General features: G+C 36.6%; 3 protein-coding genes across 6 annotated transcripts; 2 read left to right on the forward strand and 1 right to left on the reverse strand.

The window, feature by feature from the left end:
- The first annotated feature begins 214 nt into the window (after positions 1–214).
- LOC111018029 (Integrin-linked protein kinase family) lies at positions 215–9,435 on the forward strand. Its single transcript, XM_022293959.2, has 13 exons — positions 215–1,006; positions 1,517–1,591; positions 1,706–1,801; positions 2,427–2,512; positions 2,761–2,881; positions 3,644–3,723; positions 4,605–4,667; positions 5,399–5,517; positions 5,887–5,972; positions 7,841–7,962; positions 8,176–8,287; positions 8,410–8,505; positions 9,224–9,435. The coding sequence occupies exons 1-12, from the start codon at positions 686–688 to the stop codon at positions 8,503–8,505; spliced, it is 1,377 nt and encodes a 458-aa protein (XP_022149651.1). The 5' UTR covers positions 215–685; the 3' UTR covers positions 9,224–9,435.
- A 1,693-nt stretch (positions 9,436–11,128) lies between these two features.
- LOC111018084 (elongation factor 2-like) lies at positions 11,129–14,773 on the forward strand. Of its 3 annotated transcripts, none has more exons than XM_088121222.1 (4): positions 11,129–11,272; positions 11,654–11,704; positions 11,811–11,898; positions 12,099–14,773. In XM_088121222.1, exons 2-4 carry the CDS (start codon positions 11,702–11,704, stop codon positions 14,537–14,539), a joined length of 2,532 nt encoding a protein of 843 aa, XP_087977348.1. In that variant the 5' UTR covers positions 11,129–11,272; positions 11,654–11,701; the 3' UTR covers positions 14,540–14,773. The 3 variants fall into 3 exon arrangements, with proteins under 3 accessions (XP_087977348.1, XP_087977349.1, XP_087977350.1); XM_088121223.1 differs by having other exon boundaries at positions 11,267–11,394; XM_088121224.1 differs by lacking the exon at positions 11,129–11,272 and adding an exon at positions 11,299–11,398.
- Positions 14,774–15,302: 529 nt separating this feature from the next.
- On the reverse strand, positions 15,303–16,858 carry LOC111018079 (HVA22-like protein f). 2 transcript variants are annotated; one of them, XM_088121225.1, is made up of 5 exons: positions 16,758–16,858; positions 16,212–16,238; positions 15,990–16,112; positions 15,652–15,898; positions 15,303–15,568 (listed from the first exon to the last, which is right to left on the reverse strand). In XM_088121225.1, the coding sequence occupies exons 2-5, from the start codon at positions 16,226–16,228 to the stop codon at positions 15,542–15,544; spliced, it is 414 nt and encodes a 137-aa protein (XP_087977351.1). In that variant the 5' UTR covers positions 16,229–16,238; positions 16,758–16,858; the 3' UTR covers positions 15,303–15,541. The 2 variants fall into 2 exon arrangements, with proteins under 2 accessions (XP_087977351.1, XP_022149723.1); XM_022294031.2 differs by lacking the exon at positions 16,758–16,858 and adding an exon at positions 16,394–16,739.
- Positions 16,859–19,824: the final 2,966 nt, after the last annotated feature.

The following is a 19,824-nucleotide window of genomic DNA, read 5'->3' on the forward strand; positions in this document are numbered from 1 at the left end:
CCGAAATTAATAAAATGTATCCAAATCTCTTCGATTTTTTACGCTAGAAAATTAAACCACAGCTCAAATCTAACTTAATTTGGTCGTTTTTTAGTTTCGATTTAACCATTTTTTTGAAGTACAATGGGTAAGGTAGAGATTTTAACGATATTCGTGGCTTTACTAATTGAGCCAAGGCACGAGTTGGCGCAATTTAGATAGAGGATAGAGATTGAGTTGCAGGTATTTTGCGTTTGAAGAATCTTCTAATATTTCTAATCTGTAAGTTGTAACATCAAATCAGAATTTAGAGTGAATTAGAAATATTGATGAGGGAAGATACCTGACAGTAACAGGAATTGAGATTATCGATATCGAAAATCTTGATTAAAACTGCAAATTTTCTACTTTCTACGGCGTGACTGAGTCGTAGTTCTTCTCTGTTCATCGCTGGAAGTCGCCGTCTGAGCGACACAGTCCCATCAAATCCCAACAGAATCGCCAGCAAAATATACCTCCATTTCGATTTTATTTATTCTTATCCTTCAGAATCCCGAAAATTTGCGCATAAAGCTTTGTTCCGTGAGAAAGGGGAAGAAGAATTCGATTCCAATGTAGAACTGACCTTGAGGGGATGTAGCATATTAATTTTGTCTGTTGTAGCGTTTTTTAAGGAGGTGGTGGTTCGTTTTTTTCCCCTTCCTCCATGGATGCTCATGTGCGAGCTCGTTTCACACTTGGCAAACAGTCCTCGCTCAGGCCAGCGCGTGAAGGCTCAGGTGTGGTTGCCGAGGAGCTCGATGATCCGATCGCGATTGATCCTGGGATTAAGCTCATGTACCTGGCAAATGACGGCGACGTGGATGGGATTAGGGAGCTACTGGATTCGGGCACCGACGTGAATTTTCACGACAGCGATGGCCGAACCTCGTTGCATGTTGCTGCTTGTCAGGGCAGGCCAGACGTTGTTGAGTTGCTACTCAGAAGGGGTGCGGAGGTCGACGTTGAGGACTGCTGGGGCAGCACGGTGAGTTTCTGGATCCTTCGTTTCTGGTAATAGTAGAATTAAATGGCTGATTTTGAGGTTTTCTTATCGGGTTTGTTCAACTGGCTTGACTTTCATACGCAAAAAGAAAAAAGAAGAAGAAGTTCACGACTAGTTAAAATTTTGGATGATTATCTTTCAATACTTAGCCATCTTCATTGGAAAAGTTGTTCATTGTTTTAATTAGTACTATTACTTCTGCCTCGTAATTGAAGTAATACCTTTTGTGTTATCGAGCCCATGAGGAAAATGGGTGTTAGCAGTGTCTTAGTTTCTGTTTGGTTCAAGGTTCCTCTAAATATCCACAGAGGTTAGATGCTGGAAATAAGGTAGTTGAAAACTGAAATAAGGTATCTGAAAACAGTTGATAGGTATGCTGGACATTGACTAAAAGATTTGTCTAGTACCTACAGTATTTCTTTTTCTTACAAACGATGCATAGAGGGGTGAAGATTTGAGCCATGACAAGTCTCTTTATTTTGTGTTTAATAGCCTCTTGCAGATGCCATACATTACCAGAATCATGATGTGATCAAACTCTTACAGAAACATGGTGCAAAGCCACAGGTAAGAAACTGTGATTGACATTACGTCCAATTGTTTTTCTGTATGTGCTTCTCACCTTGCTATGTTCTCATTGTACTTACAAGTTGCTGGAATATTCCCTCTCGCATATTTTAGGTGGCTCCAATGCGTGTGCAAAATGATCGTGAAGTTCCTGAGTATGAGATCAATCCAAATGAGCTTGATTTTTCTAAACGTGTCAACATTACAAAAGTAAGCTGTTGCCTACTCCTTACATTCGCGCTATGGTGTCAAATTTCTTTCATAAATTTTATATTTTCTGATGTACTTTTCTTTGTATATTAATACGACAACAAACTCAACAGTTTAGATAAAAGTATAAAACTGATGAAACTCTAAATGAATCGGCTATCTGTTTAATTTGTCAAGTGGGATGTTATGCTTGACAGAAGTTCTGAAACAATTTCAGCCAATTTGTATGTTTAATCTTAGTACTACCTTAACATCCTTGAGGAGCCTACACTTAGAAAGAACAAAAGAACTCCAACCACGTTTTGATCCGATGAAAACGTTATCGTCAAAATTTTCACTCCTGGTCTAAGCACGCTGACAAAAAACTTATCTTGCTAAGATTAGAAAGCTCCCCTGCTTGGATCTTAAACTAAAACTATGTCAATATTATGATAGCTTATGACCCTAAGTTGGTGAAATGAAACCTATTATAGTTTGAAGAAAACTAGAAGGATATAGCCAATTTATCTAAATTCATGCGTATTTACTTAGTAAATTTGGGTTTTTTTTTTCTTTTTTCAGAAACAAGAAGTTAACTGATTCTACTTTTCTTGTCTTCTGCATCATCTTAAATATAATTACACAGGGAACTTTCTGCATTGCGTCATGGCGTGGAACTGAAGTTGCCGTGAAGACACTAGGCAAGGAAGTTTTCACTGATGAGGATAAAGTGTGGGTTTCATTTTATAAACAGTATTTTTCTTTCTAATGTTTATTGTACTTTCATTGACTGATCATATGTTGGAGGTAGACTCAATAGTTCCCCATAATTTATCGTGGGGTCCCTGAGTATTCAGGTTATTGGAATTTCATCAGAAAGTCCTCTTGGATACCTCTACAGCTTTTTCATCTGTTCTATTAGATATGGAAACTTAAATCTTTTGAAATATCTATTTTATAGTAAATTTCTAATTTTACAGGAAAGCATTTAGGGATGAACTTGCTTTACTTCAGAAGATACGCCATCCTAATGTTGTCCAATTTCTTGGAGCTGTAACACAAAGTAGCCCAATGATGATTGTCACAGAGTATTTACCCCAGGTCTGTCCCGTATTCCAACTTCATTATATGAAGGAAATTTGACCATATTATTCTCTTGGAAATTTGCAATAGTTTTTCTCCGTGTTCCCTTATTGTCATTTGAAATGATGAAGTGACATATCAACATGGTGAAATGGATAGCTGTGCATGAAGTTCTAAGATTTCATATTTCATTTTGCAATGCATCAACGTTGTGATCTAGATGTATTTTTTATGCGTTTCCTAATGATTTTGTTTAGTACAGTACGTTTCCATTCAAATTGTTTCTAGAAAATCTGCCCAGCAGTATTCCCCTATAATACCATGTTGTAAGATTAAAGTGAAGCACTTGCCCTCGATATGCTAAAATCTCTCAATTTTGTAGAAGTTGATGTCAAATTTGAAATTAGCCTCAGGGTATAGTGGGTATGGAGAAAGAAATAATGCATATTATGGTCTATTTAGGTAGGATACAAGGTAAAATCTCCATGCTGAAGTTATGGCTACATTCTTTATCTTTCTTTTCAATTCAAACATGCATCTACATGTTTAATGCAAGTATGTAATAACTTGAAGAGTCTTTGACGACACTTCTAGAAATTTGGACCAACTATGGGAAGTTACTGTATTCGTTTCTTCATCTTGGTGTCTTGGATCCTGGCTTTCTTATAATTACTATCTCAATACTATGTCTCAATTAGAAACCATTTTTGCAATGCCTTGTAAATTTCATATATCAATGAAATATTTTTAATGAAAAAAGTTTTATTTTTTTCCTTCCAGGGGGACCTTGATGCATTCATGAAACAAAAAGGTTCCTTGAAGCTAGCAACAGCTGTAAAGTTCGCTCTTGACATTGCTAGGTCAATTCAGTTTTATGTTCATTCAGTTTGTTTGAAAGGTTTTTGTTCTGTAAAATTGATAATTTATCAATTATTAGAGTAAAAAAAAATTGTGAAGGAGTATGCATCGATGCATTAGTTCTATTTCGTACCAGTCACATTGAAGAGCATATTGATCCTTGCATTTAAGGTGAAAGAAGGCGTCTTTACATAGTTCTGAAATTGGAGTATCTTGATTGCCGCTCAAGATGGCTTAGTCATGCAAATGACGAGAAGCATCCAACATCATACTTACTTGGGGTTTAGGAGGAGATCATTCTTTGATTAGAAACAGTCAAATAAGTTTGGTTTTAATTTGTATATCATCTCAACCAAAGCAGAACTAGAAGTGCCCATGATTAATGGAAAAAGCACAAGTGATAGAACATGCACATTAAGATTTGCACCCAATAGGCTAGAGAGAATGTGTTCAAACCTTAGTAACCACCAACCTATAATTTAATATCTTAAGAGTTCTCGACAATCAAATTTAAGATTAGTTGAGATGTGTGCAAGCTTGCATGCTCACTTATGAATATATAAGAAAAATTTGCACCCCATAATCAAGCTTGCATTTTGATTCTAAGATTCCATTTTTAATCAGCTCTAATGCTGCATAATGTTGGACGAATTTCTGTAGTTTGATGAATTGGATATAACTGCAAAATGTTTATTGACCGTAGTTTAGTTTTTTTCCACCAAACTGGCTGTTTATAAAAGTTGATCAATACGGATTTGCTTTAAGTTCTTACTATTCCTCTTACTGAATCGTGTCGTTGATATGGTATATATGGTCAATTCAGTTGTGGTGGTTTGTTCTAATCTGTTATAATCCTATTAACATTATTCTAATATATTTTCAGGGGAATGAATTATTTGCATGAGCATAAACCTGAAGCAATAGTCCATCGTGATCTTGAACCTTCGTATGTTTTTATCTCTTCTCATTACCATTTTGTCTTAGTCTAAGAAATAATTAAAGGATAAAGTAGATTGGAAATGTTTAGAGTAGATCATGTCAAGTGCCGATGTATGGTTTAGCTAACCCATGGACATCAAAAGCCACAGAATGTAGATTGAAATTAAAATGCCCAAATTCCTTTAGTTATTAGCTTCTTGAAGATAGTGAATAAAACATGTTAGAGGAGAAAGAGTATGAGTATCTTCTGAAACAAGCACTATAAGAATACATGTAACTATTTCCTTTGATATCTAATAATCATACTAACCTCTATGATTGTCTGGATAATTTGTGATTGTCTGGATAATTTGTAACTACCATATAGACTTTGGTATGGTAATATGTAACCATCTGTTCGAAGATGGTGAACCATATACTGACAATCTAGATGGACTGAAAAATTTAAACTCTTGAAGGCGGTAGGTTAGACTATAGAACTATAATAACTTCAATCAATAGATTAAAGTGCTTATCCTCGTCCCTGTCTTTAGGCTGTTCTTTTGTTCTTTTGCCTCAATGAATTGTTTTCTTATTAAAAAAAAAAACCTTCCATTGGTGTACTTAAAGAGTTAGACTTATGTTTGCATGAGTTGTAAGTTATCAGCTGCAACATAATATGGCATGAGATGTAAGTTGTCAATTGTTGAACAATTTTAACTTTGAAGGTTGCTTATTTGTTTATGAGTAAGACAACAGAAACATACTGCGGGATGATTCTGGGCACCTGAAAGTTGCAGACTTTGGAGTAAGCAAACTTCTAAAAGTTTCAAAAGGGGTCAAAGAAGACAGACCTGTGACATGTCACGACACTTCATGTATGTTTATGCTTTGACTAAAATTAGTGTTATTTTTCTCTAGATGTGTTATCAGAGGGAGCTGTGTCGAATTGTATAACATATACATATGTATTGCTCTGATTGTGGCCTTTCTTGTAAGGCAACCACTTTGGATCTACCTGCCAGTTTTGCTTTGTATTACAAGTGTCTAGTTTCTTAGAGGGTCATGTTTAATTCTGGTCTAAGCCTAAATTTGAACAATCCTTGAACATTGGTAAAAAATAGAATGAAGATCCTTTATGCAGGTCTTGTCATGTATTATGACAATATTCAGTTCTTATGTATATGCTCATATATATATTTTTTATTCGTACCCTTTTATGGAAGTTGCTGGTTTCTCTTGTACAGGCCGATATGTGGCACCGGAGGTTTACAAAAATGAAGAATATGATACGAGAGTGGATGTATTTTCATTTGCTTTGATCTTGCAAGAGGTGAAATCTCTCTCACGATCAGTCTCTTATGTGTGCCAGTGTACAACTTGTGGTCTAGTTCATGTTTTTCTTGGCTGTGACATTTTCTTTTGGTACTCGTGCATATTGTCATGCATTGTAAATTATCCACATCTGAATTAATTTGGATCTATAAGTGATAATGTATTATTTTTACTCGAGGGTATTGTTCATGAGAATTTACTAATGGCTTCAATGCTCACAGAAGAAAATAATTGCAAGTGCTGCAAGGCAATGGATATGGGTATTAATATTGTATGCATGTCTCATTGTTAAATCGTATTTCTTCTGAAGTTAATTCTCATGCGAGTTTATAATTTCTAATTGATTGAAGGATTACCCAAGCTCAATTTATAGTCTATCCTTGCTTTCTATTGGGCCAAATAATTAGTATTCATAATTTGATATAGATAAAGGTTTGTGATCTTTTAATTAAGGACACATGAACCATATTATTTCAAAATTCTAACTGATAGAAGAGAGTTGAATTTATTCTTCTAGATTCAAAACCAAGCTCGAAAGTGCACTATCCAAGCCTACTGTGTCGGCTCCATTTCTTTCGAGGCATTCCTTATAAACACTTTTTTTTTTGTTGAGTACAACAAATGTAGGGATGAAGATTGAACCTCAGACTTCTAGAGAATGAGCAAGATGCCTTAATCGTTGAGCTATGCTCATGTTGAGCTTATGAACCCAAATTGGTTCACCCAACTAGTTCCTGTAGGTCTACCCCTATGTTCGAACCATGCCCTGCATCATTCTCCTCTCCTTGGAAAAATCTCCCTCGTGTGTGCACCCAAGGAACTTGAACATGAATCTCCAGTATCAATTAAGGCAGGAAAGATAAACTTATTCTCCCAAAAGGCATACTGTTGATGAATTAGGGAGAGCCCAATTTATTCCCATATATCAACCAAAATTGAAAGTGCATATTTGAAGCCTAATGAATTTGGGCTCATCTCTTTAAAGGCATCTATTATGACTCTCATTAGACATACTCAATAAGCAAAAGGAAAGACTCCATTTGCCCATTCCAGAAAAGGTACTATTAACAATGGAGTATTATAAATTACAAGATCCGAATCAACAGACATGTGGGATCTAGGTACTCTATAGGTTACATCTTAAGTCTTCTTTATCCTCCTTGAAAAGAATCTTTGCTAAGACATCCATGGGTCACCCACCTAACGGCCATAACAGAAAAAATCCACCCAGCTGAACCCTCCGAGGGACATGCCATGTTTGTAGAAAGTAATTGTAATGGAAGACACTTCCCATCTTATCAACCATAAAAGGCCACGTGAAATCAACATTCATATCCATGACTTCTTCAACAAGTTCTGATCCCTGGTTCGGGAACTTCAAGTTCTGACCTGTTTTGTTTCTTTGATTGTCCTCCCCCCACCCTTTCTCTTTTTTCCATGCGTACTATAGAATAACTATCAGAAAGCCTCCAGCTGTCATGACAGCCTTCGGCCAGTGAGAACCACATAATTGTCCCCTCCTAACATTTGTAAATCATACGGGTTTGGTTATGCCTACTAAAATGCTTCAAAGTGTCAATATTCAGAAAGTAAAAGACGTACTCATATCAAGCCATGCTTAGGTTGTATTGGGAGATTTCCTATCAATAAATTGAGATTTTAGTAAGTTTTCCTGATTTAAATCAATTGACTTTTCTCTGAATGTGTCTACAGATTCTGTTAAGTAATAAGAAGGGAGTATTCCATTGTGCTTAAGCAATTGGGTTGCTCATTTAATTTAACGTGGAACTGCATCTTCTTCAAATGATTTTGAGTTTTTAGTTACTAAATGTATATTTTACATAATATTTTATGGTGTCAATGTAGATGATAGAAGGCCATCCACCTTTTCCAACAAAGCCAGAAAATGAAGTACCAAAAGCTTATATAGCTAATGAACGCCCACCATTTAAGGATCCCCCAAATCGTTATGAACCTGGAATAAAGGAGTAAAGTTCCTTTTTTAATATACATTTATTTACTTTTCCATTTTATATATTGCATGCTTGCCTACTAAATATTGGCAGTCATATTTTCTTTCATTTATCATTTTGTAGTTGGAATACTTTTCTATTTTGGTTAGCTCATGGTAAAATATGCTAAACTTCTTTCAATAGTTGTATAGGAAGTTGATCTAAATTACCACACTTTCTTGTCTACAGGCTAATCCAGGAATGTTGGGATGAGAAGCCAAGTAAAAGACCCACATTTCGGCAAATAATTAGGAGGTTGGACGATATTAACAATCAACTTGTTCAATCAAGCAACGTGAAGGTGCACAAGCTTTCTCTGTGTGTGTTAATCAATGAATGATATTAACAATCATTTTGCTTCTCATCGCAACTGAAGATTGAAAAAGTAACTATAGCCATTTTTAACGCATTAATTGTATACAGGTGAATCCATTCAGATATTGTTTCGTGAACCTGAGAGCCTTATTTAAAAGGGAAAAGACTAATCCAGGCAGCAGATCTACCTCGGAAAGCAAATGAGTTAGTAATCGTTTATAATCCTCAACCTTCTCCTTCTCTTTCTTCCATACATGTTTGTGATGTTGTTACTGAACAAAGTGATTTAGGCATGTTGTGTATATCTTTCCCTTGTTGTGCCTTGGAAATAGAGCTTTTTTTTTTTGTCTTGTTCTGTTTTCCTTGGTTGAATGAGAGAGTTTTAGACTGCCTTAACTGGTTTCTTTCTTTTCTGTCTGCTTCCTTGTTGCATTTGGACCATCCTTGTCACTAGAACGTTGTTGTTTAGTAGAAACTCCTTTATTACCGTTATTTCAATCCGACACCAGTGACATAATAATACCGCTCCTATTTGCATTGATAGATAACCATCGACCTCTCAAGTGGTAATAGGTGACTTACCCATTGAGCAATGCTCGATTCATTTATTTTTATAATAATGCTACGAAAAATACCTACATCTAACCTACAAAAAGAGATGGTGATAGTATCGTGTGTGAAGTGACATGCTTTAGTATCTATGATGACCTAAACTAGGTAGTTTGTATGCCTTTTAGTTCAAGTACTTGGATTTCTTAATAAAGTTATTAAATCAAGCATCACTAATTGAGATGTATTGAGATTGATTGATGTGAGTAGTATCATTTTTGTTGCAAAATGTTTTTTTTTTCCGTAAGAGATTTTTGTCTTTTATCTTCGTCACATCTCATCTTCTTACTTGTATAAAACTATGCCATTACAGGGGAAAAATCTTATCGTTAATCATCAGTTGCGAGATGGAGACTCTAAATTATGATCTAAATGAAGGAAGTACATCAACCATTAGAAGAAAACAGTGAAAATTATAAAACTACTCTTATAGGGGTTAAAACTTAATACTACTTCCAAATTGAGAAATTTCTCTGGTACTTTAAACATTAAATATTACAATTAAAATCTATAGTTATAATTTTATTGGTAGCAGAGTTTAATGGTAATAATTTCATATGGTGTACCATCCAAATAGTGTGGGAGCGATTCTAAAAATTTTATATGTAATTTAATAAATGGAAACAAAATTATTTTTATTAGTTATTTTACATATAAAGAGATACTTTTAAAACGATTTTTTACTTTGAGTCATGTCCATGGTATTAAACATTCGTTGATGCGTCAGACATTTTTATTGACATCAACATTTAAAACGCTGGACATGTCTAGTTAGTGTTATATCATAAGCTATCTCACCTCAAGTTACACAAAAGCTTGTGAGTACTAAAAAAAAGGAAGAAAAAAAAAACTTAACTAATACTCTCCATCAAAATGATTTATAGCATTTTTTAAATACAGCCTATCTTATCCCACGGCTCGAATATAATTCAGGGTAAATTTTTACATTTTTTCCCCAAAAGTTAGAAGAAAAACTTTAACCATGAATTTTCTGTTTAAAATGTTCTTATTTCTAATCTCAATTACAAGATGAGAATGCCGAGTAGACCAAGATCTACCATTAGAGACAAATGTGTAATTTTATAGAAAAATCATATCACAAAAATTACTAGTCTATTTGTAAGTAAGAAACAAACCAATTTTAATTTTGTTCCTGTGCTTAGCTCAGTGATAATTGATACGTGTGTCTAATCAAGAAGTCATAAGTTCGAATACTCTCAACCCCACTTGTCGTAAGGAAACGAGTCGATGAAACCAAGTTAGAGCACCATTTTGCAAATAATTACGAAAAGTAGCACAAATATATCTAAACGAGCCAACATGAGCTTAACTTAGTGATAATTGATACTTGTGTCTGATCAAGAAGTTATGAGTTCGAATACTCTCAACCCCACTTGTTGTAAGAAACGAATTGATGAAATCAAGTTAGAGCACCATTTTGCAAATAATTACAAAAAGTAGGACAAACATGTCACATCTGCAAAACATCTAAAGGAGGTTAGTTTTACAATTTTCAGTCCATTGACTTGGGGGAAATTGGGATTTTTGACCCCTTTCAATAACCACTTTGGACTTTTGACCCTCTTTTGATTTTTACCTATTTATGACCCCTCCACCTCAGATTTCTGACCCCTCCCCTTATTTTGCTTTGTAAAATACTAAGTTACCCTCAATTTAAAAAAAGAAATCAAACCCAGCCCTCCCCTCCTTTCCTTCCCTGTCTCGGTCCTTCCCCTCCCTCATTCACGATCTCGTTGTCCATCCCAATCTTCATCCCGGTCTCTCCCTCACAACCAGAAAGTTCATCTCCGTCGTTTCTTCTTCGTCTCCCTCACTTCGTCTCTATCAGAGCTTTCCCCCTTCCCTAATTGAGGTAATTTTTCTTTCGAACTCGCGATCTTATTGTGAATGATTTTCTACCTTTTTTTTCTTCGTTCTTTGTGTGAGTGTGAATGATTTCAACCTTCGACTCTATCTGAAGTAGCCAAGGTTATTATGAAGTTTGATTTATTGTTGCTTCCATTGTTTTGTTTTAATTTTTGACTTTCAGTGTTCCATCTCGGCTTTAAGCCCTGTGGATTTAGGACCGGGATGAAACCCTGAAAGTCCATTCCAGAAGGATGGACTTTCTGGAATCCATCTTGGGACTCATCCTGGTCCATTTCGAACCGGTATCGAAATGGTCAAAAATCCCAATTTCCCTTGACTTGGCCCAGCCCAATTGCAAACCCTAGGTGGCGCAAAAGGAGACGCCTCGGCCTCATCGATACCGCATATTCCTCCCCTCCCGCACGTTGTTTCGGTGCCTATGCTGCTCATTTGTGGAGGCTTCACGACAGTGTCTCCCTCCATTCTCTCTCAGGTTCTTCATTTCTAACTCGTATCCCACCTTTTTCTTCCATTGCTTCTCATCTTGTAAGCGTTCTCTCTGCCGTGTTTGCTTCCAATTGTGTGTATTGTTCGCCCGCGCGCGCGCGCTTTCCTGTAGGTTTGGTGCTTTCAATATCTGTTTTCTTGGTCATTTATATTCGATGAATGCTGACAAGATCTATTCCTTAGTCGATTGTTTTAGATGGATTGAATAATTTAAAGACATATTAATTAAAGTAATCTCGTGAAAGTATGATTAAGATTTGATCCATTGATGTTATGTTGAAAATTTTTAAATTTTTTGTTTTGCCGTTCTGTGCATTGTTGTTATTATTATAACAGTAATATGTATGTTTTTTTTCCTTTCTGGCAGTTAATTTTGTCTTATTCTCGGACATTGTGAAGTTTGAAGCCTGTCAAGATGGTCAGTATACTCTCTTTATGATGCTGTTAATCGAGTGATTTGCAAAGTACTTTTTCACTTTCATAATTTTTGTTATGACAATGTGTTTAAAAATTTCTGTGTTCAGGTGAAGTTTACAGCTGAAGAGCTTCGTCGGATTATGGACTATAAGCACAACATTCGTAATATGTCTGTTATTGCTCATGTCGATCATGGTAAGATACTTATTTATAAGTTTAAGTTGTCTCTTTCTCTTTTCTCAAAATTAATTGCATTGTCTTGTATAGTCTTCCTATTGATTGGAAGGAAAGGTAATGGCGGCAAAATGAGGATTTTAATACAATTACTAACATATTATTAATTGTCATTTGTATTATTCTTACCGTACTTCATCTCCATTTTTTCCTTTTTCCAGGGAAGTCAACACTTACAGATTCTCTTGTGGCTGCTGCGGGTATCATTGCACAAGAAGTTGCTGGTGATGTGCGGATGACAGACACTCGCCAAGATGAGGCAGAGCGTGGTATCACCATTAAATCTACTGGAATCTCCCTCTATTATGAGATGTCTGACGAATCATTGAAAAGTTACAAGGGAGAGAGACAGGGAAACGAGTATCTTATCAATCTTATTGATTCACCTGGACATGTCGACTTCTCATCTGAGGTTACAGCAGCTCTACGTATTACTGATGGTGCCCTTGTTGTGGTGGATTGCATAGAAGGTGTTTGTGTGCAAACAGAGACTGTGCTCCGTCAGGCTTTGGGAGAGAGGATTAGACCCGTCTTGACTGTTAACAAGATGGATAGGTGCTTCCTTGAACTTCAAGTGGATGGAGAAGAGGCTTACCAAACGTTCCAGAGGGTTATAGAGAATGCTAATGTGATTATGGCCACATACGAGGATCCCCTTCTTGGCGACGTGCAAGTGTACCCGGAGAAAGGAACAGTTGCTTTCTCTGCTGGTTTGCACGGGTGGGCATTTACCCTGACTAACTTTGCAAAGATGTATGCCTCCAAGTTTGGAGTAGACGAGGCAAAGATGATGGAGAGACTTTGGGGTGAGAGTTTCTTCGATCCTGCAACCAAGAAATGGACCAGCAAGAACACTGGCTCTGGAACATGCAAACGTGGATTTGTCCAGTTCTGCTACGAACCTATCAAGCAGATAATTGCAACTTGCATGAATGACCAGAAGGATAAGCTATGGCCAATGTTGCAGAAGCTTGGAGTTGTCATGAAGTCTGATGAAAAGGAGTTGATGGGTAAAGCACTGATGAAGCGTGTGATGCAAACATGGCTTCCAGCTAGCACCGCCCTCTTGGAAATGATGATCTTTCATCTTCCTTCCCCTGCAAAGGCCCAAAAGTATCGTGTCGAGAATTTGTACGAGGGTCCACTAGATGACGCATATGCTAGTGCCATTAGAAATTGTGACCCAGAGGGACCTCTTATGCTTTACGTCTCAAAAATGATTCCTGCATCAGACAAGGGTAGATTCTTTGCCTTTGGTCGAGTCTTCTCTGGGAAAGTTTCAACTGGTTTGAAAGTTAGAATCATGGGTCCAAACTACGTTCCTGGAGAAAAGAAAGACCTGTACGTGAAGAGTGTCCAGAGAACTGTCATTTGGATGGGAAAGAAGCAAGAAACGGTGGAGGATGTGCCTTGTGGTAATACAGTTGCCATGGTTGGGTTGGACCAATTTATCACCAAGAATGCCACACTGACAAACGAGAAGGAAGTTGATGCTCATCCAATTCGAGCCATGAAATTTTCTGTATCGCCTGTTGTTCGTGTGGCTGTTCAGTGCAAGGTGGCATCTGATCTTCCCAAGCTAGTGGAAGGCCTTAAACGTCTGGCAAAATCAGACCCTATGGTCGTGTGTACCATGGAGGAATCTGGTGAGCACATTGTTGCCGGTGCTGGAGAACTTCACCTGGAGATCTGTCTCAAGGATTTGCAAGACGACTTTATGGGTGGAGCTGAGATCATAAAATCTGATCCTGTCGTCTCCTTCCGTGAAACTGTCCTTGAGAGGTCATGCCGCACAGTGATGAGTAAATCCCCCAACAAACACAATCGTCTGTACATGGAAGCACGCCCTTTGGAAGATGGACTGGCAGAGGCTATTGATGATGGCCGCATTGGCCCACGAGATGATCCTAAAGTACGTTCTAAAATTTTATCGGAGGAATTTGGTTGGGACAAAGATCTTGCTAAGAAGATCTGGTGTTTTGGTCCTGAGACTCTTGGACCCAATATGGTGGTTGATATGTGTAAGGGAGTACAATACCTGAATGAAATCAAGGATTCTGTGGTCGCTGGTTTCCAATGGGCGTCAAAAGAAGGTGCACTGGCTGAAGAAAACATGAGAGGCATCTGTTTTGAAGTATGTGATGTGGTCCTTCACGCTGATGCCATCCACAGAGGAGGTGGTCAAGTCATTCCAACTGCTAGGAGGGTAATATATGCTTCTCAGTTGACTGCGAAACCAAGGCTTCTTGAGCCAGTGTACCTGGTGGAGATTCAGGCTCCGGAGCAAGCTCTTGGTGGTATCTACAGTGTTCTTAACCAGAAGCGTGGACATGTCTTTGAGGAGATGCAGAGGCCCGGAACCCCTCTTTACAACATCAAGGCATATCTCCCTGTTATTGAGTCCTTTGGGTTCTCGAGCACGCTGAGGGCTGCAACTTCCGGACAGGCATTCCCACAGTGTGTTTTTGACCATTGGGACATGATGTCGTCGGATCCATTAGAATCTGGTTCTCAGGCTGCTCAGCTAGTCGCAGATATCCGCAAGAGGAAGGGGTTGAAGGAGCAAATGACCCCACTCTCTGAGTTCGAGGACAAGCTGTAAATCACATGCGAGGTTAATTGTTGAGAAGCGCTTAAAATTTTGCAGTTGGGAGGTTCTAATTTTTTACTCTCTGTTCTGCCTCATGGATAAATTTTAGTTTTTTTTTCTAGAAGATTGTGTTGTGTTTGACTATTTTGTTTTATTTTTCATTTTTTTGTTTAAATGAGAGAGGATCGTGTTTTGTTATTCACCGGCTTAAAATTTCACAATGAAGTCCAGTACAATTAGTCTGTTTCCCTGGTTTGGACATTTTTCGTTTCATGCCAGCTATATTTCTTCATAAAAGCGACAATGTAGCTTTTTATAATGCGGAATAATTTTGCTTTTTAACTGGAAATTTTAGTCACTTGTGCCCATTATTTATGAACTATATATACAGGTTAAGCAATATTCAGTCATTGTCTCCCGAGACTGAAAACGTTGTTTAAGATGGAATGGCTGCAGATCATCTTCCTCGGCAAGCAAATGAGTTGGTATTCGTTTAGAATCTTACCCTTTTCCTTCTCTCTTCGGTTGGAATCAACTAAAAAGCTCTACATTTGCAACTTGCATGTTATACTATTGTTATTGAAAAAAGTGATTTAGGCATGTTCGGTATATCATATCTTTTCATTTGATTTGGAAATAGGAGGCATAGAGCTCAAACATTATTTTTCTTGTTCTGTTTTCTTTGGTTGGATGAGACAGTTGTAAGCTGCCTTAAATTGGTTCTTTGTATTATGTCTGCTTCCTTTATTAGACCATCCTTGTCAACTCTGTAGGAAAAAGAAAATAGGATTTACTTGTCTCAATTGATTGCTAGGAATTTGTAGAACATTGTTATTCTGTAGCAACTCATTTTTTTAAAGCTATCATCATCCACAGGAGTAGTACCCTTCATTCTTTTTCCTCTTGTGCAGAATGCATAAAAATACAACATGACATCTTAATACCACTACCCCAAACCATAGCTTCCAGCCTTGTAATGCCTTATTCTTCGACTGCATTTAGAAGGGTGTCTTCTCAGTGTTTCCTTGCTTCCCTTTCAGCCTACAAAAGATCAAGTTTAACAGGATTAACATCACAGATATACGTAATTAGTAACAAAATTTGGATAAATAGAGCCAGCTTACAGCTTTCACCACTCGTTCAAAAGCATCAGGTCCATATCTATCAATGTAACGTTCCACTGATTTTCTGGAATCCAAAGTCATCATCTGGAGCACCTTCTTTTGATTCTCTGGATAGTTCGGGTTCACATATCGACCGATCTTAATGTACTCCCTCACTATATTCTCGTAGATGTAAGCTGCCCCATTGAAAATTGGCAGGACTAACCACAAGCAAAAGAGGAGCTTCACGTATCCCCAAAGTGGAATCCTGTATGCCAATCCCACAGCCTTTAAAATACAAACTAAAACAAAAGGACACTCGAGGAATAGTCTTTATCCGTTAAGTAGGAGGATTATACCAAGCCAGGACTCTCCAAAATGTCAATTCGAAGAGAGTTATGAAGGAGTATATAACCCAATAGGTCAGCCATTGCTGGTCATCAAGAGTTGAAGGGCTCTCAATTGCTCTTATTGATGCGTATCTGTTCATTCATATGTATGAATCATATTTGTAAACCACAAGAAAGAATAGCGAGTGATAGATTAGTAAGATTTAATGCAGATGGCTTATGCTCACTTACAAAGGAAAAAGCAGCATAATCCCAGGCCTGGATCACAATGAAAAGTTGAAGATGGTTAAGCAAGGAAATGGTACAACAACAAGGCAAAAATGAGACAAACATTATGCAAACAGACAAAAAAACAGCAACAAAATATTTGGTTTTGCAAGTTCAGAGAGATATTTCCCCCCCAAAACCAGTACCCAATTAGAGCATCCAAATGTTTAGCCATAGCTCCAAGAACACCCATGTCTGACGAACAAATTCTTCCTTTCTGTTCAGCTGCCAATCAAAGTTTGTAGTACTTGTGTCCTTTCAAGATGAATGATGGAATGAACAATGAAGGAGAAGTTGAGGTATATAAAGCAAGTACATCAATTCTGGGTTGAGTAGGTAAGCAAGGCAAAGTATATTTGTTCCAAATGATCTTCTTTACCCACAGAACAAGCAAAAGCCAAAGACTTCAAGGGAAATAAGTCAAATACATGGCAAAAACCAATAGAAATGAGAAGAATATAAGGGACTGTTCCCAATTCCCATGCTTTTTTAAGGTCTGAAGATTTATACCTTCCTTTTCTTCCTTTCCTTTTTGCCTTTATCACTTCTTAAGGTCTCCTAAGATACTCTATGAGTTATATAAACAAATAACAAATTTATTGTATCAGAGTTGTACTAATTACTATTACTGCCATGTGTATATTCTACTGCATTACTTTTCCATTTAATATTTTATTTGAATAGGGTGCTTCTTCTCCAATTCTATTTTTGGCTCTGAGAAAGTTTGGAGATGAAAGATGGAGAATTTTCCTCCGGAGTGAGAGATAATCTTTTCCTCTTATGTGGGTGGTAAAAGATTTGCAAATATGTAAATTTATAAAAGTAATCATAAATATAGCACAATGTGTACATTTTATTGATATATAGTATTTTATTTTCACTTTCCTTTATTTATGTTTAATTTGAAGTAATAAAGTTTATTATATTTGATGAGGATTGAAATAAAAAATCCAAGAGAATCTTTGAACCTTATTTTTGTGAAATTACTGCGGTGAAATGCCAATTTATAAAGTAATGAGAGAGTGATTGAAAGGGAATGGTCGATGGTAATCCATCCAAAAATTCGATCTTCAGAAAGTAAGATGCGACATGTCGGCCCCCTCACGCCATCCATTTGCCAGTGTTTGCTTGGGAATATGGTCGATATGACAACGTGTCGGAAGTTCATTTCATCAAATGAAAATTACTTTTACGGCCTCAGAATAAACGAAACGACATGTCATTTCCCCTGTTTCTAACCTTGACCAATTCGTTTTCCCCTTCCAATTTCCGTCTCAAATAAATAATTTATTCTCTTTCAAAAAAAAAAAAAAAAGAAATCCTTTGAATTAGTCACCTTTCGTTAAACCAAGTTATAAAAAATTTTCTTTAACAGTATGAGTATTGTTATAGGGTAAAATTTAATAGGCCACGTGAACCACCCACGATACCTTGAGGTGTGTAGGATAATGTATGTATACCGACCTAACTCTTGATCCGACCTATGAGACGTGGGAGGAACAAAAGAATCTTAGCTAAGACACTTGATTGATCTACAAAGTTGCCGACCTATGGTCCGACAACCATAACCATTTATTGAAACGGCTGTAACCACTTTATTTCTTGAAAAGGGGAACTCATTCCTCTTAACCAGACATGCAATTTTGTCTAATGTTGATCTACTCAGCTCGAATTCGAACTAACTCAGACTTTAGAGTGTTGTTTTTTCTTGTATAGCTCGCTCCTTTGTAGCTCGTCCAATTGAAGATGTGGTTGACTTTCGATAACTCCGACATAATTCAACATAAACAAGTATAAACGTCAACTTATATATAATTCAACTTGATGTAGCAATTTTCATCTTATGAAATCCATTAGAAATAGTCTTGAAATAAAGTTTTCACCAACAAGCGGATGCTTTTATTGGTTAATTATGGGTTTGACATTCCGATGATAGAGGCACTATATAAAAAGAATATAAATATTAATAATAAAATTAAGCATAGTTTGACAATTAAGACATGAAATATACATATTTTTTTTAAGGTCCACGGTTCCATCCTCACACTAAATTTATTGACCTAAAGAAAAACATAAATACTAATAATTATGATTCATAACATATCCTAAACAGTACCAAATTCTTATTGACAAGTTGAAACAATTCTTATAAATTTCTATAATTTTTCAAGAATATTTACTGATGTTGATATTTCATGATTACTTTTTAATAAATTTAAGAAATTGATATTTGTGTTAGACAGGAACCTGTAATATTCCAACCGACGATAGAAAATAGCAGAAAGATTATGATTGGTGTTACAATACGTATGATTGTGACAAGTTATGTTATGTGGGATTCATGATATACAATAGCTATTGGTAATGTGCATTGAAGCATTGGGGCATCTTTCACCATCATCTTCATCTTCCTTTACATTATTATTGTCCACTTTTAGTCCTTGGGACGATAAATTTCTTCCCTATTTCTATAATGGTATGATATCATCCGGGCATAAGTCTATAATTATACATAACTTTACTTCTAGGTTCATGTAGCATTATTTTTGTAGCAGAAATTTTGCTTACCGCAAGTGTACGGATCAAGTTTTAATAAAGTGGTAAGTAAATATCAATATCGTCATCTGGATTGGGTTTCTAGATCATAAATACAATCGCGATCAATTTTATTTAGAGAATCAAAATCAAATGGGAAATATAATCAAAGCAAATAAACATGCAATAACAAAGATAAAAACAATAGGGAATTGATTTCACCTATTGAATCTATGAACCAACTACTTAATTACTCGAACGAATTATTAACTCTCAAATCTCAAATGCTCTCTCCCAAGCGCAAGCTATTTCTCTTTACCAATTAAGAAACCAACATCCCTATCTAGTTTTTATAACAAAGGTTTTATTGAACAAGTCTTTTAATGGCCTCTAAAGGACTTTTAAATCTTTCGATCTTAGACCCATTTAGTTATGCATCCCAGTTCTAACTCTCAGCCACCTCTCTCGAGTGTAAGATTTCAAGTCTAAAATCAATCAATCTATGGCCAGTAGATTAAAGGCATTAAGCATAGAGAAACATAAATAGAACATTCGTAATTATTCAATCAAGAGAACTAAACAATCGATCTATAAAGTTTAATGGCTACATCAATCCCTAAAATAAGAGGTTTAACTTCTCATATTCAATGGAAAACAACAAAATCACAATGAGAAGTCCATAACAAAACTAGAAAAATCAAGGGAAATGAGAAGAAATTATGTTCAGTGTGTCAATCGTCCATCCCCAAAACGACCCGATCCCGAGCCTTGAAAATCACTTTTCTAAGCTCTCCAATGGTCTCTTTACCCTCCAAATTGGTCAAAAAGGCAAACTGCCAGAAAACCTCCCCAAAACTCCTCCATCTCGGTGGCTGCACAACCCTATTTTTATAAAAAGTTGTTGCAGCAGTGCAATTGCGCTACACTATTCAAAAAACACAAAATCTAAACTTCAAAGTGTCGTGGCGTTATCTCCTAGGGTTTTTGGCTTCAAATCTTGTTGTTATTCCATCTTGGTCACTTTGATTCCGATTTTTCTCTC

The sequence above is a fragment of the Momordica charantia genome, assembly GCF_013281855.1.
Source record: "Momordica charantia cultivar OHB3-1 chromosome 2 unlocalized genomic scaffold, Mcharantia_2.0 BLBB01000002.1, whole genome shotgun sequence".
In the NCBI taxonomy this organism is placed as follows: domain Eukaryota; kingdom Viridiplantae; phylum Streptophyta; class Magnoliopsida; order Cucurbitales; family Cucurbitaceae; genus Momordica; species Momordica charantia.

What these genes read in the sequence shown, in the direction of transcription:
- LOC111018079 (XM_022294031.2), bottom strand. Translation starts at nt 16,440, where the DNA reads ATGGGTGTTCTTGGAGCTATGGCTAAACATTTGGATGCTCTAATTGG. An exon ending in CATTTGGATGCTCTAATTGG is followed by an intron (nt 16,239 to 16,393) that starts GTACTGGTTTTG and finishes ATTGTGATCCAG; the next exon opens with GCCTGGGATTATGCTGCTTT. An exon ending in ATTATGCTGCTTTTTCCTTT is followed by an intron (nt 16,113 to 16,211) that starts GTAAGTGAGCAT and finishes ATGAATGAACAG; the next exon opens with ATACGCATCAATAAGAGCAA.
- LOC111018084 (XM_088121222.1), top strand. An exon ending in TATTGCTCATGTCGATCATG is followed by an intron (nt 11,899 to 12,098) that starts GTAAGATACTTA and finishes TCCTTTTTCCAG; the next exon opens with GGAAGTCAACACTTACAGAT.
- LOC111018029 (XM_022293959.2), top strand. Translation starts at nt 686, where the DNA reads ATGGATGCTCATGTGCGAGCTCGTTTCACACTTGGCAAACAGTCCTCG. An exon ending in TTCGCTCTTGACATTGCTAG is followed by an intron (nt 3,724 to 4,604) that starts GTCAATTCAGTT and finishes ATATATTTTCAG; the next exon opens with GGGAATGAATTATTTGCATG. An exon ending in TATGAACCTGGAATAAAGGA is followed by an intron (nt 7,963 to 8,175) that starts GTAAAGTTCCTT and finishes TCTTGTCTACAG; the next exon opens with GCTAATCCAGGAATGTTGGG.